General features: G+C 38.9%; 1 protein-coding gene across 1 annotated transcript in view; it reads right to left on the reverse strand.

Moving 5' to 3' along the window:
• Nucleotides 1–1,789: 1,789 nt before the first annotated feature.
• LOC146476531 (heterogeneous nuclear ribonucleoprotein L-like) overlaps nt 1,790–22,073 on the reverse strand; it is a 35,298-nt gene continuing 15,014 nt past the window's right edge. The window contains exons 6-22 of the mRNA XM_085114396.1: nt 20,463–20,559; nt 19,336–19,423; nt 18,552–18,646; nt 17,487–17,562; nt 15,515–15,568; nt 15,011–15,079; nt 13,923–13,994; nt 13,787–13,846; nt 12,764–12,916; nt 12,429–12,529; nt 10,788–10,909; nt 9,841–9,948; nt 9,653–9,681; nt 8,840–8,913; nt 8,364–8,418; nt 7,806–7,904; nt 1,790–7,225 (exon numbers count right to left, since the gene is read on the reverse strand). Of these exons, the coding sequence (XP_084970522.1) occupies nt 6,960–7,225; nt 7,806–7,904; nt 8,364–8,418; nt 8,840–8,913; nt 9,653–9,681; nt 9,841–9,948; nt 10,788–10,909; nt 12,429–12,529; nt 12,764–12,916; nt 13,787–13,846; nt 13,923–13,994; nt 15,011–15,079; nt 15,515–15,568; nt 17,487–17,562; nt 18,552–18,646; nt 19,336–19,423; nt 20,463–20,559 (1,618 nt within the window). The 3' untranslated portion in view covers nt 1,790–6,959. The remainder of the gene's footprint in view (nt 7,226–7,805; nt 7,905–8,363; nt 8,419–8,839; nt 8,914–9,652; nt 9,682–9,840; nt 9,949–10,787; nt 10,910–12,428; nt 12,530–12,763; nt 12,917–13,786; nt 13,847–13,922; nt 13,995–15,010; nt 15,080–15,514; nt 15,569–17,486; nt 17,563–18,551; nt 18,647–19,335; nt 19,424–20,462; nt 20,560–22,073) is intronic.

Below are 22,073 nucleotides of genomic sequence, written 5' to 3' on the forward strand. Positions count from 1 at the left end.
GTTTTTTTTTTTACACGTTTACAAATTATTGTTGTAAGTTTTAACCAAGTTCTTCTCTTGTCTTCCATTTCACAGTTTAATTCGGAAACTTGAATACATATTTAATGTGGTTGTGGTAAATCAGTGACAGTAATATATTATGAAAACGGTTTTAGATTCAATCGCTGCTATCAGGGTGTAACCCGTTAATCTACGCTGCCAAGGTACCCGCTGATTTGTTTGGAGACCCTAGCTTGGCAAAAGCGTGAGAGAGGACTGGAGACAAGCAAAGTCCGTACAATGGTGAGACAATGGATCAAAGGGTTAACCATGTGGGCAATGTTCTAAAACAATAGTTTGACCGGATGATATTGTCTGGTCGAGCGAATTCACTACGTACATTTAATAATTATTGTATTGTGCTCGAGATGAATTGCAGATGTTTCTGCTCAAACTCATCAAATTGCTCGATATATCACAATCTTTGATTTTCAGGTGAATTTTCGGACAATGTTTTAAAAGCAATACGTTTGGCCTAGCGGAGTTTGAAGAATTAAAAAAAAAAATACAAGCAATGGTTCGAAAAATTATGATCTGGCCGAGTAAAAAATGCAGTAAAATATGGGAGGTCCCGGGTAAGTACAAAAAATCGTACAGTAGTATTACACGGCAAAAATTACCCTTACGGTAGTAAAAGAAAAACGAAAACAAGTTGGATGAGTAAACTGAAAAAGATATACTTATAGAAATGTGACCAATATTTCGGTTTGGCAAAGAAACCTTCTTCAGACGCTTAAGCAACAAAATGGATAAATACGTACGGGACTACAAAATATTATAACCTATAAAAATGGTGGCTACAGGTCGTGTCTATTTTATTTCAAAAAGTACCCACCCCGCTATCGGGTTACAATGAACAAACCTGAACCCTAAACACACGATTTCAAGGAACACCCACCCCACCCTTCCCATAACCCTCTGAAGGATTAACAACAAACTTCCGAGTTTAGCCCGAAATCCGACTTTTCTTCCTTTGGAATCTCGAAGATCACCGAAAACATACGAAAGCTCACGGAAAAAACCAGAAGAATGTGCTGACGTTGCGGGGCGACCTGCACTGTTTCCAAAGTCTCACACTATTGGTGGAGAGAACAAAAGAACGAACAACAAAACAATGCGCCCAACTCTAAAAACAGTGTCCAGCGAAAACAGAGCTTAGAATAGGTACAGGCCTACTGGAAGTTGCGTCCCAAATGTCGGAAACAAAATATCAGTGTTGCTATGATAACTGGGGTAAAACTAAAAACGACAGGGTTTTTTTACTTTCACAGACTAGGCGCTGGGCACTAGTCAGTCCGGGGAAAATTCTCGGCACCATGCCCGGGTGGCACGGGCACTACTCAGGCACGTTCTAAACGATTTTGTCAGTTCCCGCGCCTCCCTCTGATACAGTGAACAAAATGGTGGCCACTAAATGGGCTCGAATGTAAACATGCTCGGTCCAGGGCCCTTTTCAGTGCCCGAGTACATAGTCTGAACAGAGCCTTAGTTAATTGTTATGATCTTTTTTGTCATTTCAACTCTATTTATCGTTTAGGTTGTACTGTTATCCCTAAATGCCCCTCCTTATTCCGATAGGATAACCAACAACAAACTCAACCCACATATGGCGTCAACTCCGGAAATCAAACCCGGGTCACAATGGTGGGAGGCGAGTGCTCACTGGGGCCATCCCTGCCCCCCTCGGGGAATGAGAAAGGGTCGAGGGAGGTCATCTCACTCCAATAACATGACGCCGGACACTTAAAAATTTGATGTAAGAGGAACTTTATTGAGACTCAAGACCGCTTAAAGCAGTCATTATAATGAACTAGTACTTGTAGTAGGATTAAAACATTTAAAAGCCTGGCTTTCATTTGTACGATGTACGAGTTTTTAGTGATAATTGCTTGGTCAACGTTCTTAGAAGCAAACGCTTTAAATTACCACCGGAGTCTGTTGACTTCACAGACTAGCTAAACAATGCTTTGCAAATTATTCAAAAAAATCAAACGATCAAACGAGACGCTTTTCAAGCTAAGTTATCTTGATGTTTTGTAATTCATTCGCAAACAAATGAAACGAAAACGCCGAACGAAAATTCTTGACAGCCAACTACGTCCGCGACAGACACGGCCATGAAGTTTAGCCTGCTCTCTTTATTGTTAACTTCATAACATCGAGAAACGCAGTTTATGGTTTATCGCAAAAAGTCCGTATTGTGTGGGCGGTAAAAACCGCTCTTCCAGACTGGCCGTCCTCTTTTCCGAACGGACAATAAGCATTAGAAATTGTTCGGTTACGACTGCGAAGATTCATCGATTCCCAACTGCACAAACAGAAATTGCCTTTTAGACCACATTTTGCAATGAGCAAAGCGATTATATAAAACCTCAGTTAGTTGAAAAGCGTCATCGTTCTGGCTTGACATGCATACTCCGAAAAACGTCTAATTAAGCCAAGAGCCAGTAATAATCAGAGGCAAACGACAAAATGAAAAAGTGTGCAGCCTGCGTAAACATTTCAGAATTCTAACTGACCGGAACTAATTCATTAAACCGCGACGGAGTATTCTGTCAGAAAATACTAAGCTTTTCCGTCGGGCAAACGCAAAGCGACTGGTATTCTGTTGTCTCTCACACAGGAACACCATACGCAGGTACAACCCTGGTATTCCTGTGCCTCGATGCCGGGTCTTCTACATTCTCGGTTTTCTAACGAATTAAACCAATCATTTAACAAATGTTTTTTCTTTGGCTTCCACTACTACTAGCGACCAGCGCCACGAGTCAAGCGTGTTACCAACAACAAACGTCTCTGAAAGTCACAGTGCTCTTTGATGTTGTGTGACGTGACGAAGTTGCACACTCTTCCATTTTGCCGTATTTTTAAGCACCAGATTTCATTTTATACTACTTATGCTACGACGATGCTTACAAGCAGACCTTTGCAGATTAAGTTTGGACAAAAAGGGCTAGGGTTTCACCTTCATGATGACTACTACAAAATAACAGAATTGGGAAGACCTTGTTGTCAAGGCTGTTGTCAAATGACAACCTACACCACTCTGTTAACGAGTTTCCGTCTAACGAAACTAAACATAGCTTGAGGAAAGAGCGGCTTTACGCTGACTTTCGATCATAATCACCTGTTTTTTTCCCTCACACACAGGCAAAATGCTTTAACCAATCAAAGCGATGGTACAATACTTCCCCAGCCAATCAGATACAAAACAAAACCTAACGTGCTTTCCACAGGTTACAAGTTTTTCCCGCGCTTGACGCTCGCTACATGTTTTCCCGCGGTTGGCACCCGTTACATGTTTCCCGCGCTTGGCAGCCGTCCCATGTTAACACGTGCTTGACAGTGCTCACGCTTCGTTCTGATCGATTCATTACACTTTTTCCCCCGCCAAAATAAAAACAGTTTTTTAATATTATGATTTCAGTTTTCTGTCAGTCAGCAGAAAACCGCTCTCAATTACAAAAAGAAACTACGTCAGTATGAAAACAAAACCCAACACCACAATCCAATTTTTCATTTTTTTTTTTTTTTAGAACGAATTTAAAATTAACAAAATTTAAACTTTAGATGCTCTGTAAAATTGCTGATTCTATAGAAAGGGTTTGTTTTAATTAAAAAATTCACGCTGCTAGTATTACTAAGCGATAAACTAGGACAACTGAATCGTACAAGTTGAAAGAGTGTCACAACTTAAGTTCTCGAAAAACCTTGTGGTTCTATAAAGTTTAAGTCCAAAAATATTGTTGAAAAATTCAAAACCATTTAATTTTTTGGTGAAATCAACGCAAAAACCCTAGCGTAAGCTTATAAAACAAGTGTGCTACTTGTGAATAAAGAATTAAATTAAGTGCGTACGATGATTGAAAATACCTTGTTTAACGGTGAACACAAATGACCTGAGACGTTACAATTAATTTAACGACTGAAAGAGCAACTTGTAATCTCCGTAAGAAAAATTTGAACAAAAGTAAAGTTAATAATTAATACCGACGTCTTGTATATTTTTTTCGGCGTTTGTAACTTATCTTTGAATACAAATGAATCAAATAACTATTCCTCCACCAAATTCCATTAAAATATGTTTCTGACAAATTTTAACTTCATAATATTTCTTCTACTTTGTGGTGTTGATTTAAGGAGACATTGAATTTCCTATGTTATTTCTATAACCTATAGTATGTACAATGTAATTTACGCACTGCAAGTCGATGATTTCTGTGTCAAATTTCACTTGTACATGAATTATTATATTAAAAACCTCTTTGTAATTCATGCATTTAATTTCTTTTAAAATTATTTGCGTCTTGAACCAGCTGAAGCAAGTCCACGAGAGCAAAAATCCGATGTAGGATTTCACAATTCTATATAAGTATCTGTTGATTCTGTAAATTGCACACGGGTGTGTTATTTGAAATACTTTGACCTAAATCTAAAAATTGGAACAATCCCTTCACTTTTTGTTTCAATCGATAGGCAAAAAGATGTATGCTAATTGTTTCCTTTGGGAAGATAAATGATATTTCTTTCGGATATGTGGTTTCTTTATTTCTTCATTGAAAGAGTTTATTAAAGTGGCTCACTGTTCTTGGTTACTAAGAGACACGTCGGGTCGTTAACAAACAACTTAACATCAAATCATAACACCTCTCTTCTCCATTATTATTATTACCTCTTTTTTTTGGAAAATAATTTCGAACAAATCAAGCAATTATAAAAACAAAATATCAATCAGGTATAGCTTCTATAAAATTTATTCATCTGGGACAATGCTGTTAGTTTAATTTGTTGAAGTTCATGCTAGAGAGATAACACAACTTCTTGTCATTTCCAACGAAGGCAGTTTGGCGAAACTGCGGAGAGGAACTGCTCCTATGGAAAGCTCTGTTTCAGAAAATTTCGCGTCAATACCCTAGCCTTGCTTTCAAAAGCGACAAAGCTGAGGAGCGCAGACTGGGGAGTGCAGACCGAGTCCCTAGTGCAGAGACTGCGGACTAGCAGTGCTCCCCCAGTCTCATGTACACACAGCATGTGAGAAACGAATTCCAAATTCAAAACCATGTCTGAATTCAATGGACATTTTATCAGCAAACAGATTTTAAATCCGTTAAGAAAACTTGGACGATGTCCGAAACAGAGCCTTCAAACTACCGAAGCATCATATAAGCCAAAGACGAATTAGTGCTTCATTTCCCCAACGACACAGAATGAACCTTTTTTAGCCACAAAGGAGGACAGGAAAATTTAGTGATCATCGCAGAAAGAAATTCTCGGATTCGTAAACTCTCCTAACCAGTGCTATAAAAAATGTATGGAGACAAGTTAGGAGAATTCCTATGTTAACTCTTTCACTCCCTAGAATACGTGCTTGTATCTTTGGTTGAAATTCTAAAGAACACATACCACCCAGTACAAAGATGCTCTATCACCAGAGTCAGTGGGTGAGATCCTCAAGTGGGACCATTCAAATGAAAGATACTGAGCACTATTTTTTAAGGTATTGTTTATTATGCCGTGCAAGGTAGTTATAAATTTTTGGATCTGTGGATGCAATCCTTACGTGTGATCATTCGTTTTATTAGAAGCTACTGAGCAAGCTCTTTTCTGTGGCGCGGTCTATTATGCTGTACGAGGTTGTTCTTATTTTTGAGTCTGTGGATGAAATCCTAAAGTAAGACTATTCAAAGAGAGCTATCAGCACTACTTTCCTGCGGTGCTGTTTGTTATGCTTTATAAGATGTTCCTAGATTCTGAGTCTCTCAATGAAATCCTCAAGTGTGACCATTTAAATCAACCTTTTTCCCCTCTAGTCCTGTTTTCCTGAACATTTTCCAAAACAAAACATGGGATTTGTTTTTCCAGAAGCCAATTTGAAAGTTAGTGGGAGTGAAAGAGTTAAAACCAAAACGAACAAAGAGGTGTGAAATTTTTGGAGAAAACATCTCGAATTATATAAATACCGAATTTGTGTGTTATTGTATTGTTTATGAAAACAAGAAAATTTTTTACCTTATATAATATATATTTATAACGCTTTTGTGTTAAATGTAAAATAAGTGAACAAAATTGTATCTGGTGTACATAAGATTACGCCTTTTAACGGTAACAATTGCTCGGGAGAAATTGAAGTTTAACTTCCCTCCACGATTTATGAATTAATATAATATTTATAATAATGAAAAACGTTTACGTTACTGAAAAAAAATCTTCGTTTATACTCAATTCACATTCGGTGAGTATTGAGAAAATTACCAGTCCAATTTTTGTGAACATGTATATATATGTCTATATATTTTTGCAGCCGTTTTGCTGCTCTGCATTAATTTAAATGTTATCCAACCCAAACTTGCTCCAAATTCAACCATGCCAAAATGTTTGAAAATTATTAATCTAGTGTAATATCATTAACTATGCTAACTAAAATTAACCAAACACCGAACCCAACTATACCTATAAAATATGCACTGAAAGTAGAGTGCTTTTACTCAAACTGTGAAAATACCAGTGACGAAAAATTCCGAAGACCTCCGAGAAGTTTCCGAGGACAAACGAGTATTTCCGACTACAGAAAAGCATCACAGGAAAGATTTGAGATATTTTCGTACACACCCTAGCGCAGTAATCTACTCATAACTCAACCTTGCACTTCAGAGATTAAGTAAAATCACTCTAAACATTGATTACCTCTATACAATGACAAAGTTACGAAGGAATGCAAACCTCTCTCACGATTTGAATATTTAAAGACTAAATAATGTACTATGGAAGCGTCAGAAGACGCCTAAGTTGATTCTTTGGATACTACTGACTATTAGTTACCTGGTAGGGCATATTTTCTGTATGTTTACTTGAAGCATTTTCCAGACATTAAGTTGCCTGCTGTGCATAATAAACTTGTGCTCTGCTCTGTCCCAGTCTCGTTAGGGACTTGTACTGGCCAGGTTTTCAGGACTCAGCCCATTCCTTTCCGCGTCACCGTTTAGTTCTTTGACGCCGTTTGTAACAATGCTGATGGGGCTTCCCGCTATGCACCTTGGGTGCACTGGTGAGCCGATGGGACCCAGGGGATTGGCGCCATTGCTGACTGCAACTGCTGCTGCAGCAACTGCGGGCGCAACTGTTGGAGCCGTTGGGGATATAGAGGAGCTTGGAGAGAAGGCGAGTTTCAGAGTATAGGAACCGCCGCCTGAAATAAACCAAGCTTAAGTCAAATTCGTAAAAACAGACTAGTTCTCACTTCACCTAACTTCAATGTGCAACATTATCTGAATGCACAGATAGCTTTTATAATGTCTACAAACTGTGACAATGCCGCTAACTACTCGCCAAAATGTTTTCCGAGGCGCAGTTTCTAAACAGTCGAACGGGCGAGGGTAGGAACCGAATAGGACTAACGTTGGCTAACCTTTTCCTCCGATACTCTGGGCAAAGTCATAAACGACCTAAAAAGGCGTGTTTAAGATAGCAGGTTCCGCATTTTTGTTTTGCTTGCCACATGTTTAACAAAGTTTCGGCGAGAAGCACGCATGCGCCACAGATTTGAAACCCAGTGTGAAGGCTGCTTTGTATTCGTTTCCTATTGTCATTAGTGAACTTCTCTTGTGGACATGTTAACCTTATAAGCCCCGATAGTGATCAGCAGCAAACTTCTCCTTACATTATTACCGGGAATGATGTTGAACTTAATTCTCTCAACTAGTATCATAAGAAACTGGTAAGAAAAGTGAAGAGAATATGTTTGTTGATATTAGGCATGCTGCTGTTACCTGGTGGGTTGATGGTGAAGTGGTTGGTGAGAGTGAGCGCCTCCATGGCTGAACGGATATCTGGCATCTCAAGCAATCCTGCTGAAGACTTCGCATTTGCTGAAATACAACACAAGTCCTCTCAGTATTAGCCCACGGGCAGCAGTAGTGTAGCAGCTCTTGCAAGCTTTAGTTGTTTTAATTGTGTAGTAGCTGCTATTGTTTTTAGGGTTGGGGGTATTGTTCTGTTGTTTGTTCTATTGTTTTCTACAAGGGTTGTAAGCCAATCACGTGAGACCTTATGAGAGCTGCTTCATCGTCTGTGGACAGGCTCTCAAAGGAGATTAAAGCGAAAAGAAACTCGGCGAGCGGAGCGGGGACTAGGCTGGTCGACTCCACTAAGACATAACTCAGTAGGCATGTTACATTTCAATTCTTGTTATCTAAATAACATCTTGGCAATTCCTTGCAAAACCCGCTTGTTGAGTGATGGCAAACCGTTCGGTAAAACTTCTTACCGCTGGGAATTCATCCTCCAAGTTCCAAACACCAACGGAAAAGCTAGCCACCATGTCTTACCTTTAGAAAAGAACGTTCCTTTCAAGGGAGACAAAGATCCCGCTGTCATAAACACCTGAAAGAAGAAAGCATTTGCATCAAGTTCAGATCAAGTTCAGTGCTTTTTTCCGTTTAATACATGGGATATAATAACACGCTCTGCCTTGTCCACAGGCCTTCGCATTTGAAAGAGCGCGCTGTTTGTCCTTCCCATCGTCCTTTGCGTGTTAATTTATATAATAAGAGAGACGTCCTGATGCGAGGCAGCTAACATACGCTGCGTCCAGGAGAAATCTTTTTTCCAAAAAGTTCCACGGGTTAAGTTTGATGTTGGTGGATTGCGAAGGCAGCTTTCGGGCAGAATACACATTAACTTAGAAAGAATACACAATGACTTGACAAGATTGATATTGACCCAGACAACCCCAAATTCACTTGGATAAAATGGGTATTAACTCAGGTAAAATTCATACTATCTACTCTATACTAAGGCTTACCTCCTTCAAGGTTTCCACAGTACAGTTTGGTGGAGCATTAAAGAAGTGAAGCATTCTTGTAGGCGGTTGGTATCCTGTAAGTCGGTTAAGAAACATGACTACAAGGACTCCCTTCCCCAAAGTTCTGCCCCTCTATTTATGGCTTACAATACAGAAACTGCAAGAAAAGTTCAACTTCCGATTTAGAGACGCCCAGCTGAATTTCCAAAATAATTCATGTTTTTCCTCTGGTTTTGCATTTGCAGGGCTGACCAAAGTGGTTCACAAAGCTCTCGCAATGTGTGCTAATCCCAACAAACATGCTGCCTTTTCAGACCATCGGGAGGAAAACCAATCTTGACTTGGTTCAAGCGCACTCTTTAGCTTTGCGCTTTGGTTGACAAAATGTCTTATGGCCTTATGGCTGTGAACAACTGCTACAATCTTGGACAGATCAAATTGAAAATTAAGACCACCCCTTCTTCACCCCCCCCCCCCCCCCATTTCAATTATGGGAAAATGGCGCGTTTTGATTGGCGCGCGAATTCATCAGCGATTTTTTTTTGGGGGGGAGGGGTGAGGAGGGGGTTTAATTTTTCATTTTAATTTGTCCAAGATTGCAATTTTTGGACAGATCAAATAAAAAAATTTAGACCACCCCTCCCCCCTTTCAATGATGGAAATATGGCGCGTTTTGCTTTGCGCGCAAATTCATCATTGATTTTGGGGGAGGGGGGTTTAATTTTTCATTTTAATCTGTCCAAGATTTTAGAAGAATAACTAAAACTCTACTTATTTCCAAAGGTAACTTGCTTCTATCAAACTAAAGGATACTGTTCTTGAGACTCTGACCCTCGGGAAGACTGAAAGAAAAAAGGAAGAAAATGAGCAACTTCCTTTAGAACACATATATTAAGCAGGGTGTTTATCCCAGAAACTCACTCGTGTCAAGACGGATTCAAAATCCGTTTTTTTTTTAAAAAAACATTCTTGCTACATCCACCACAAAGTCTTTAACTTACTACTTAAAGCGGTTGTTTCTGTTATCTGCAAAGTTCATGGATGATGGTGTGCCGTCAGGTAAAGCTGTAACCACAGATGAATCTGCTATAAACGGATGCTTGGAAAACCTGCAAGAAAAAATGCAGTTGGTCTCAGCTGGAACTTACAGAGTAGGATACGTTTGTTTTTACTCTTAAAGGGGAAGTGCCACGAGAATTTTGACCTTTTTTGGATGAAAATGGTCGGCAATACCTCAATTCACTTAGTTACAAACTGATCCTGGAACACAGAGAGAAAGGAATCAACTGAATTCTTGAAACGAATATTAAGTCATGACCTTATCTAACGCATTTCGAAAATCAAAAATTTGAGAACTTAAAAAAGTTAGAAACCAGGAACACTCACCAACAGTTTTAGTATACTAGGGTCAGTGGTAATAATATATTTGTAACAAAACTGGACCATTAGTTTTAGGTTTCTGTTGATAGAATAACGTTTTGGGTTTGTGAAATGACACCAACTCCTTATCACACCATTTAACTCTTTAAGCCTCAATACCAAAATGCTTTTTCTTAAGTACCAGTTGGGAGAATTTGTGTAAAGACATTTTGTCTTTTGTGATCATTTCATATTTTCTCATGACCTGTATGTTTTGATCAAGGGATGTTGTAGGAGAAAATGGATGTTAATCACTAATCGGGCTTAACTCTTTGAGTCAAAACTCTACTTGTGAAAGTCGGGTTTGCAACCACCTGTGAAGTAACAGGCTTAAAGTGTACATAACGTCCTTGTTATTGACAGGTAAGTCACAAAGGAGTAGGGAAATGCCTGTCAGAGTGAAGTACAATGGGACATGTGTCCTGAGGCCACTGCAGCAGCTTTGAAGGCCTGGCAGGGAAACCAAACAAGATGTCTAATACGGGTCTTGACTCAGATGCATCTCTTGAGCACAGAAACCAAAACTTACATGACGTTAATTTTGGAATCAAATAGGATGGCACCACTCAAGTTCCTGATTATCATCTCGGAAGCAACTTTGTCCGACATCTGCACCATGGCTGCCCCAAGCTTGTTTGTGAGGAACTTGACCTGCATATAACAAAAATAACATGAATTTTACTGTTCCACATAATCATTGACTACAGTACACTGTATCAGGCACCTGACTGATTGATTAGGGTAATGGGGGGCGAGGGGCACCATAGAAAACTGCCATTGCAGGGCACGAAATTAACTTTTTTCTTAAGGAGACATTTGGCTCCTAAATATTCCAAAGTGGTCGCCAAGTCCAAAAAGTTAGTAACCATTTTTTTCCAAAACGAAAACAAAAAATATTGAAAATGCGTTATCATGGATGACAATATCAAATCGATTGTAAGTTTTCCTAGCATTAGGAATGCCTGGACGGTTTTGTTGATGTCTAAAGAATAGCAAACGACAATTCTGGTCACAGTAAAAAACGAACATCACCAACATTTCATCACATGGTAAGTTTTTACTTTTATTTTTGGAAATTATTCAAAATTTACAGTTCAAAATGAGTTCAACAGCCATGAGCAAACGCAAGACTCATTTTCGTCTCATCGCCCACCAAAACCAACGAAACAACATTGAAAAGACAGTTTCCATCAGCAGAAGTAATTGTAGCTGCTATTTCTTGTCGTAAAGGAATATCCTCTAGCACCAGGGACATTGCCAATTTGTCTTTCGGTAATCCCACGTGGCCATGGAGCGGCAAGGTGCGAAAAAACTTTTTCTTGTCAGCATATTTTTCTTCCATGACCCGTGCGAATTCCAAAACCTCATCCTCGGTCCCGGTTGTACGCGCACCAATATTTGAAATAAATTTTCCCAATCCTCGTCGACGCTCATTTTAAATTTAAATCACTTTCATCATGAAAGTCCGAGCAACGGAATCCGCCATCTTGGATTTTCAGAGGTCTCGTGCGGTCATGTTCTGAGCCCGCAATATGTACTGTTAGCAAAAGGGACATTTGAATGCACAATATACCACGTAGCGTCTAAATTATCCAAGATGGCGGATGTTGACGGAGAGTTCGTGACGGTTTGGCTACAAATAAACCTCGCCATTCGCACCGATGTTTTTTCGAGCTTTATTTTATTGCACAATACATAAAAGTAGGATAAAGCAAAGGGCTCTGGTCGCCAATGTGGCGACTAACTTTCGAATCTTGGTCGCCAACACGGAAAACTTAGGCGCATTGGCGACTGTATCAGGCGCAATTTCGTGCCCTGCATTGATAAAATTTGTTTTTTTACAGTAACACAGAAAAACCACGAGATGTTGAGAAAGCACGCATGTTACATCTGACGTCATTTCTATTGTCTGTACTCTTACAGACAATACCTACGAGCTAATCAACATGCAGGAATTTTAACAGTTATTGTAAAACTAAAGATATTGCACACAACGCGTAGGAAAATGTTCCTTGAATAGGATTTGAACTCATGACTTCTTCAATTCTTTGTAATAGTTCTGTAATATAAACATTTCATGTTTAGCTCTAGTAGTTCCTTCTGATTTCTGCAATTACATGGTTTAAAATTTTATTACAATCAGTTGCGTAATCAAAGCATCTGTGATTACCTTGACAACATTTCCATACAGGCAAAACAAGTTGAAAATTCTCTCACAGTTCATCTTTTCTGCATTCAGTCCATAAACCATAAGCACACAACCAGTGCCACCTACACAATGAGGCAATTAAATAAATGTCACAGAAAAGCAGTGTATCAGAGGGGTAACATGAACTACATGACAAGTCTATCATCATCATTGTGATTTTTTGCAAGCAGTATACTCAAATCGTCGGCAAAACAGTTTACAAAATCTTTTTTTTTTTGTCAGACATCTGCTAACTATAAAGGTCAAATGTGCTGCAAAATTACATCAATAATTACAATTATTACAGGCTCACTAACCTGCATTCAAAGCATGCGAAATGCCATTCAGCTGTTGCTGTTGCTGTGACAGCCCAGGAAGAGCACCTAATATTCCACTCTGTGGCAACTGGTAAGGTGAACTTCCCAGAATACCCAGTTTTTTGACAACATTTTCCACTGGTGAGGTACTGCCTGTTGACAATAAGAAAGATTTGACAAGGTTAACACACCCTACAAATCATTATCACTGGGGCTGATTGGCCACAGTATGAAAACAATGACGACTGAGGGCAAACATTGTTCAGAACACAACAGAATTTCTTAAGTAGTGAACACCATGGTAACTAGACAGACAGCTCTCTAACGTGGAAACCAACTATTCCAACTAACATATTCCATATTCATATTATTTCCATTGCGCATCCAAACTAGTAATCAGAAGGTCTTGAGTTCGAAACCTGATAGAAGCACTCGGATTTTTCCTAGTATGCCTGTGTCATTTACTGATTAATACATTATTCTCATTCATTCACCAGGTTTAATTAACATATCCCATCACATTATTTCCATTACGCATATGCCACACATTGAAATTCTAATCCCAGCAGCATGCAGGATGTTTGTCCAATGAACCTAGTTTAATGGCCTCAGCACCCACGATTCTCCTGCAGCTTAGTGGTAGAGCATCCAAACTAGTAATCGGAAGGTCTTAGCATTGACTCCTGATAGGAGCACTCGGATTTTGCCTATGTCATTTACTGATTAATACATCATTCTCATATGCCAGGTTAGTTGGTCACAGCCAGATTTCTGTCGTTGTCTGTACCCAAATTCTCTTTAATGTGGTAAGCTCTGTAAGGTGGATACTAACTACACCAGGTTAGTTGGTCACAACCAAATTTCACTTGTTTGCCTGTAACTAAAGTCTCTTCAAGGAAGACCCTCCCTAAGAAGGGCAGATAGATATGTCTACTGTTCAGGGAGTTGACTGCAGGAAGAAGTTTTGCCTATTTTCTTTGAACAAGTTTAGGGGGTTAGATCTGTAAAGTGGAATTTTTGTACCTGATGTTGGGCTTTTAGGTGGTGTAGTACCATGGAAAGAAGCAACTTTAGCAAGAATACCTGCAACGAAAACACACAGAGAAAGACATGTTAAATCCACTACCTACACGCCATAACACAAATTAGTCACACTTACTCTGTACAGTGGGAAACTGTGCCGCTCTTGCAATAGCTTCATTGGAGATGGAAAGAGGTGATCCATTTACACCTACAAAAGATGAAACTTATAAGCAAGGGTTTGGTAATACATACATGTAAGCAAGTAAAAATCAATGATAAAATCAAACAATGTTACAGAGTCATCATGACACCATTTTTAAAACCAAGTATTGATTTTAAAACATCTCTAAACTGCCTGTAGTACAAGTCACACAGTGCCAGATCCAAAACTTTGAGTAAGGTGGGGACTGATGTAAAAAAACACAGAAGGAAAACATTTTTGCTTGAGCCTCCTTATTCAAACACCGGCATGAACTTGTCATGGAAACAATTGACAGATTTTGTTGAAAACATAACAAAAAAAATTATTTGCTTGGTTGACTATGCTGCAACCAATCTAAGTAAGCTAGAGATTTCATTACAGTCAATCCATGTCGTGCCTGACTGGTATATTTGAAATTTGAACTGAATTCTGAAACTTGTGTGTCTCACCAACAAGATTTCAGAGTTCCCGTAGAAATTTCCCTAGTTTATTGGCGGCATAAAGCTATGAATTTTTCTTTACATTACAGCATTAATGAAGAAATGAGAAGTGTTCAACATTCCATTCAAATGACGGACATTACATAGAGGAATTTCGAATGATCATTTCATTCTCGAAAATACTGGTCACATGTGACGTGGATTGGCTGTAACATTTTGAACAGTTCCAAGGTAAGAGGTTACTGCACCTGGGCAGGATAGTCAATTTGGATATAATGTTCTTTTATTGAAAATATTGGTTGAGAAGTTACAAGCAGCTGGGCAAAGTTGTGTTCACAGACGGTCAATTTGCCCGGTGGCTGACCCTTAATGAGACCCCTGGTAAGCACTGTGTAATAGAGTTCTCCTTGTTCCTTTGCCAATTGATGCCAATGATACTGTATTTTGCCAGAAAAGCTAGGAATGCTCATTCTTTATTCATGATTGTTTTAAGCTTTGACTAAACATATACAGGCATAGGTGTTAGATTACATCTTAGTTAAAACAGAGGCAAACTAATGGTCATGTTAAGTTGTCACTCACTCATTTTTCCATTTAGTAAAATGCTGTCTGGTGGTGAACTTGACAGAGGAGATTCACTTGCATCATTTCCTGGAATGAATAATCACTAAATGTTTTAATTGTCCACAGACAACAAGAAAGGAAGAAACATCTAAACTTCAACTACCAATTTAGAGAAATGGTATCCTAAAAGGTTCACATTCTTGATTCATGCGAGATACATATCAGAGGTTTATAATGATGGCATACTTGTAGTTTAGTTAGGTACGTTTAAGTCACACACAAGCCACAGCCAGGTGGTCCACACGATTGATACTATGGTTAGGGTTAGCGTTATCAACCAAAGTTTCAACCCACATGGTTGAAACTTTGGTTGATAACTCAGTTGCTAGAGCACTACACTTGTCTAGTATATCAAAAATCATGGGCTTGGTTCCCATTCAAACCTGAACTTTTTCAGGCTTTTTTATGCCACTTCTCAAGTTGTGTGCATAACTGTGACACTCTTCCTTGTACTAAAAATACCTGAAATTGCTGACAGGAGACCAGATCCCAAAAGCGCTGTCTTGCTTGGAATCCCTTTAGAAAGAAAATTTTTTAACTTGATATTGCACACTGATTTGCCTCCCATCAGTTGGGATTTTTAACAATGTTGGTTTATAGTATCCCCAATTATCGCTGCAGCGCTACATACTTCAACACTTAAATAAAGTCGTTTATTTGTTTTATTTATTTTACATGAATGTAAATTCATGCTTTACTCTTCCAGAACTGTGTTTGCAGTAGATCTAAAGGAGCTTACAGTTTCACAGTAAGAATTTCTCTAGCCTTGGTAAATCTTTAGGCAGACCTGTAAATTTAACAACGGTACACTTTTTTCTCTTTTGTGACATGAAATACCTGGCATTAAAGAGAAAAACGATTTACTATACTTTGCAATGTAACTAAAGATATTGCATGAAACATTGCACAGTTTAGGAAAGTGGAAGGGATTTGTCTAAAACCTATGCTCTGACCTGGAGTGCATAGAATAGGCTTAACTTTAAATTCAAGAATTAGCTTTAAAAATATTACTTCTTCTTTAATTTGTGCAATTCACACAAAAGAGGACTTGATGCTTGTTTTTTCCTCAAAAGGAGAACAATACAAAATTAATTCTAACTGCCTCGCTTCAGTAAGTTAGGTTTTTAGAAAAACAAAATGAGCTAATTCTTCCAAGTTTAAAGCCAAAATGCACTTAGTATACATTTCTCATGCCAAGCCATGCCCCCCTCCGATCCCCCGTCATGCTAATGCAATCATGACAACTTCGCGCCGATTTAAGTGTGTCATTCAGAAATGGGAAAAACCGCTGGATTTTGTAGCTTGAAGTTCGGTTTCATTCCTTTGGAAAAAGGTGAGATCTTTTGGATGAGGACCTAAAGCGACTTCAAAGGAATGGAATAATAGCGCAATTATGCGACCACGAGCGGCAGAGTTTATTATCGTACCCTTTTGTTCTTGATGTGTGAATAAACTGCATAGAATGACTTGGGACTTTACATGCATTTAGTTTTTTTCGCAACACATTTCCAAGTTTGATTTGTATTTATGAAAATAGAGCATTTTGAGAGCTTCAAAAAGAGATCTTGAACGAGGCTTTTTGGTCAATGTAGGCCGAAGTTCGATGTTTGTTTGTTGATCAGCAGTTCGAACTGCAAAGTTAATTTATGCAAAGCCGTCTTCCTCCGAAGCGTGTGTGAATTCCCGGAGGTACATGTATTATTGCAGAGAGTCCTGAACGAAATTTTATCCCGAAAACGTTTCTTTTTTATTTGTATTTTTTTAACGAGAAGGTCGATTTGAAGGCTGTAAAATGTGGTCTGAATGAGTTTCTGTGGTCGAGATTTCTCAACAACGTGCCGTCTGACAGTTCCGCAGCCGACTGCTCCTTCTCGTTTTGATTTTGAATTATTGAAGTTATTCCCTACAAAGTAAAAAAGTTCTTTGGTGAATTTCACTTTCTTCTTAAATAAATGAGGCCTGGATTTTTTATATTACTGCAAACGCTGAGCATCCTGAGTTCTTGATATTAACAGCCGTGTTTACGTTTGATATTCGAGATCGTTCCGATAAGCGTGTCCTTGATCATAAGCATAAAATAAACTTTAAAAGTTTAGAGATTATCAAAGAAAAGTTGCAGTCCGACAGCTTTAAAAAGTTTTTTTTTGTGAATCGAACTGAGCTATTGTTCGTTCTCAGATGATAAACAAAAGGAAATTGTCACACATTTCCTCAAAGGGCCTTCCGATTTCTTTCGTTGTCTTACATTCCCGAGTGACATCCGACGTGAACACCGATGAATCGGCAATGAGTCTAAACAATAGCATGAATATATGAATACTTAACCACTCACAAAACGTGGGTACACACTTAAATCGACGTGAAGTTGTCATGTAAACTGATCCACTGCAAGTCAAGCTACATGAAACACTTAACACAGTAAAACCATACAAACCTGAGTTGTTGTTCAGTGCTCCAGTGTAATCCCATGTTTCATCATCATTTTTAAAAACATTTAACTTCTTAGCTTTCTGGAAACAAAACAATGCAACAACAAAAGCTTAGTTTACGCATACCTTTTAATTTTAAACTGGATATAGGTGCCTTATGGCAAGATTTTTATCTTGAATGTAAAAGTTCAAAACGGGATGTTGCTAAGGGCCAGCTACTGGCAAACTTCACTGTCTGAAAGAGAAATTGGGTGCTTACCATTTACATGGAAAACCCGGAAATTCCAGTTGGAAAATCAAATGGTACACATCATTCCATTTTGGAGTACTTCTGAAATTATGGGCTTAAAGTGATGCATTTTTATAGCTCCTTTTGGGATTTACAGCTGATGTTCACACATTTTGCATGTTATCCATCTTCTGTTAAGACAAGCTAAATCATTTTGTATTTAGGTGGTTTGCATTAATGGTAAGCACCCCTTATCACCAACCGAAATTTTAATCAAAAACAAATACTTGAGGCTAAGTGTAGAGGTGCAAAGTGCAAACAGCCAGCTGGGTTTTTAAATGAGTCTGCTGAGGTTTTTCTTAGCTACATCCCTGTCAAAGGAATCTTGATGAGGACTAGTAATCCTAAACCACTCAAGGGTAGAGTCAAACCTATGGTGATGTGCTTCTAACTACTATGTTAATGAACAAAACCTTAAAGTGCAATCACTCGCTCACGAAATGAAAAGAACTGAGCTGTACTTAGGCCTGATGCTGTTTGGGATAGTAATTATAGTGGTGGAAGCACTTGCCTCCCATCATTAAGGCTCTGGTTCTATGAATTCCCAGACTGGGCATCACATACATGTGAGTTAAGTTTGTTGTTGCTTGTCATCCTTACTCTGAGAATTTTTACTCCGGGTAGTCCAGTTTTCTCCTTTCCTCTAAAAGCAACATTACCAAATTCCAATTCGATCCCAAATCCGAGGGCCACAGGTTATTTATTGCCAACCTCATCAAAAAGTTGATGTATTCCCTAAGAGTTCCCTTTGGCAATCTAACATAGTTATCATTGTAAATACCTTTGAATAGTCAATTTTTAGGGTACAACACCCAGCATAGATGTCCTGTCCATTGAGTGTTGCTAGAGCTTGTTGTGCTGCCTGAACATTGTCAAATGTAGTGATGATTAAGGAGAAATTTGTTTCAGGTGTCAGAAAAGTCAGTTGTTAGTTACTGGAACTCAAGGATAGTCACACTATACCAGAAAAACAACTGGAGTTCACTTGTGACCTTAACCGTCTGAGTTCCGATAGCGACCAGCATCTAATTTCTCCTTACAGTACAGTACTTAAGCTGCCATTACACGTTGAAACTTGTAGCTGAAACTTGTGTACAACGGCACTGCGAAACAAGTTTCAGCAGGCGTTGAACCATGTAACATGGTTGGTTTCATGAAACTTTTTCGAACTTCCGTTGTGAGACAAGTTTCATGAAAAAGTAGAACCGCTTTCTACTTCTGTAACAGCTTGCAATGGTCGTAGTGGAGAAAAAACAAGAGTTTCACCTTGTAACAACAATTCATGAAACATGTTTCGCAGCGCCATTGCACACAATTTTCAATGTGTACACATGTATGCAAGTTAATAAGAAGTCATCAATCACAGGGTTTTCCTTGGCATCTCCATGCTTATCCCACAAAGCCAATTTCACTTGAAATGACACTTTCCCTTATTTCTCCTCTTATCTCACAGGTTCCTGCCCCCTCCCCCTACCCCCTATCTCCTATCCAAACCACTTCAGAGGCCTTCTATATTTAACAATATTTCATATCCTTAATTCAAACCAAACTTGTTTGGAAAGGATATTCAACCAAAGCTTGTAATCCATTCTTGTGAAAAATCACAATTCTTAAGACTTTCCCATGGGGGCTGCATATTTTATGAAGCACTTTCTGCAAAATAAAATACAAAAGTTTAAAGGTTCGAACTCTGTTGAAACAAGTCTATGCTACTGTCTCCTATCTCCTATTCTTCACACCATCTGTGAAGTTCAACGGAAAACTGTCCAACTCATAACATGGTCAATAGTACTAGAGACATGGTATACATATAGAAGCCACTGGCATGTTGGCCTTGAATTCAAGTGATCAAAATCAATTCTCTTTTGGTAGACAGATTCTGACAAAAACAGACTGATTCTGACAAAAACAGACTGTATTTTATTTAAGGTTTTGAGTAAGGAGTTTAAGAAGCTATTATGGTGACGTCAACGAGAACGTCACAAAAAATAGGATTCAATGAGAAAAACAATGGCCTTGCAAGTGTGTTCTTAATTTTGGTACATCTCTTTGCTGTGCTCGGCCAAACAACAATGTGAAATGACCAAATTCAAGATTTAGTGGAGAATGTGAGCACATGACAACAAATTTTACATTCTCTGTCTCAACTTGAACACCATGCCCACCCGTTCTGTTAATGGATTTGTTCGGCCACATTGTAGAAGTTGAATGATTTGGAATAATCACGAAGTAGCACAAGTAATGCGAACTTGTATTTTCAAGTGATGTTTAAGCTGCAGGGCTGTCAACTCTCCCGGATAATCCAGGGGTCTCCAGATTTTGAACCGTGTCTCCCAGTCTCCAGATTTATGTCTGTAATCTCCAGATTTTGAGCCGTATCTTCTGGTCTCCAGATTTATGTCTGTAATCTCCCGGATAATTGACGAAGTTTGCTATTTGTCGTCCATTCGACTTTCTGACAAGAAAATCTGAAATGTGTAGCGTTGTTTGTACTATTTAATGTACATCTCTCCCCTCCCCCCTCACCCATGAACCCGTGTATTTGGCCTTGATGTGACGCCCCTGTGAGGCGCTTTGTTGTTGCTGGCCGGGGAAGTCATATTCTCCATATTTCAAGACGTGCGAGGTTGACAGCCCTGAAGCTGTTGTCGCAGTTGTGGTTTCTTAACTCCCTAACTAATACCCTACTTACCACAGTGATTGGATGTAAAGGATTGATTATTGTAAGAAGAAGAATATTGCTAGCTTCAGAGCTTGCTCCACTGCTGTCCCCATTAAGGACTTTATCCCTGAAAAAGACGCTTGTTTGGATCAATAAATAATTTTAAACAAAATGATTACAAACCACAGACTGCTGTTAGTATAACTTTCTTTTAATGTTGTTCAAAGTAAGTTACATGTATATCATGGGGCAGTTGTTCGAAAGATGAAAACACTAATTCACAAATTATAGTAAAAGTTAAACTTGAATCAAGGTGCATGTTATGTTAGGATAAGCTTAATCCGACTTTGACAATTGGACCCTTGTGTTAAGAGTCTAATGTGCGGTTCCAGAAAATATCCATACCCCCCCCCCCCCCCAACCACGGAAGGTCAATGGAAATTCCAAGGGGGAGGGGGGCTAATAGACGAAAATTTCCGAGGGGTTGAGAGGGGGGGGGGGGGTGTTCCTATGAAGAATTTCTCCGGAGGGTAAGGAAATTCACGAAAAAATCGTAAGCGAGGCACAAAGTTGGCTGACAAGAATTTTCAGTCACCACCAGTTGCAGAAAAATAATTATAATCCAGCACAAAAGCAGCGTAAACGATGAATCATTCTGGAAAAAGTCATTTTGGTAGAAGTGTTGTTTGGTTAATCCTTCTGACAAGCAAAAGTGGCGCGTGACAGGTATTTTTCTTTGAAGTTCGACTTCACGCGTGGCGCGATCAATCAGCCTCGTATCATGCCGTGCAGAGCTGTGACTTCACAATCATTTGATCGAAGTTTGAGTTTTGAATTAAATAAAGGCCCTCTTTACTCGTATTGTAGCATCAATTGAGGAGATTAACAGGTTTCTGAACAAAGCAACTATTTTGATGAGCAGGGCCTTCTTGTAGTTCCACAGGCTAGTTTGTGGTTGAAATCTATTTCTGACACAACGAAATGTACAACGGCGTGCTGTCAGCGCTGTCATGTTCGATGAATTTATTTGCCACGGAAAATTATTTTACCGCAGCCACAGAACGTGTAATTTCTCCAATGCAATCTTTCACAAAAAAGATTTCTGGAAGAAAGGGAAAAGATTCTGCAGAGATATTTCCATCCAGTGAATATTGATGGACATTGGAGTTGAAATTTGATCCTGTGGCACCAAATATGAAACTTTCCCGATGTATGCAAATTTTGCTCAAGATTGAATTCCGTTGGACGTGAAACAGCGACGTTTATTTCATAAAAACCTGACATAAAATGTTGTAAACACAAACTTCTTTTCTTTCTCAAATTCATTTCATTCACGATCACAGTGCCGAGACTCACCGTGTGAATCCACAGACTAATCAATTTTGAAGTTCTTTTGAAACTGTTCACAAAGGCGGCTTTCACGTGCATGCAGCCAGTTTTCAACTGGGTTTTCAAAGTTCTTGAAAATTCTACTTGATAAATTAAAATCCAGCATCGTATATTCAAGTGCAACTTATATTCATAGCGGTTTCTTCGCGGTAATAGCAAACGTTTTTTCTGCGGAGGTCATTACGAAAATGGAATTTGCAAAGGTTGGTCGTTTTTAGGTGAAAAAGAAAAGTTGTAACATGATAGAGATAA

Source organism: Pavona decussata, unplaced genomic scaffold, assembly GCF_977016875.1.
Source record: "Pavona decussata unplaced genomic scaffold, jaPavDecu1.1 SCAFFOLD_76, whole genome shotgun sequence".
In the NCBI taxonomy this organism is placed as follows: Eukaryota; Metazoa; Cnidaria; class Anthozoa; order Scleractinia; family Agariciidae; genus Pavona; species Pavona decussata.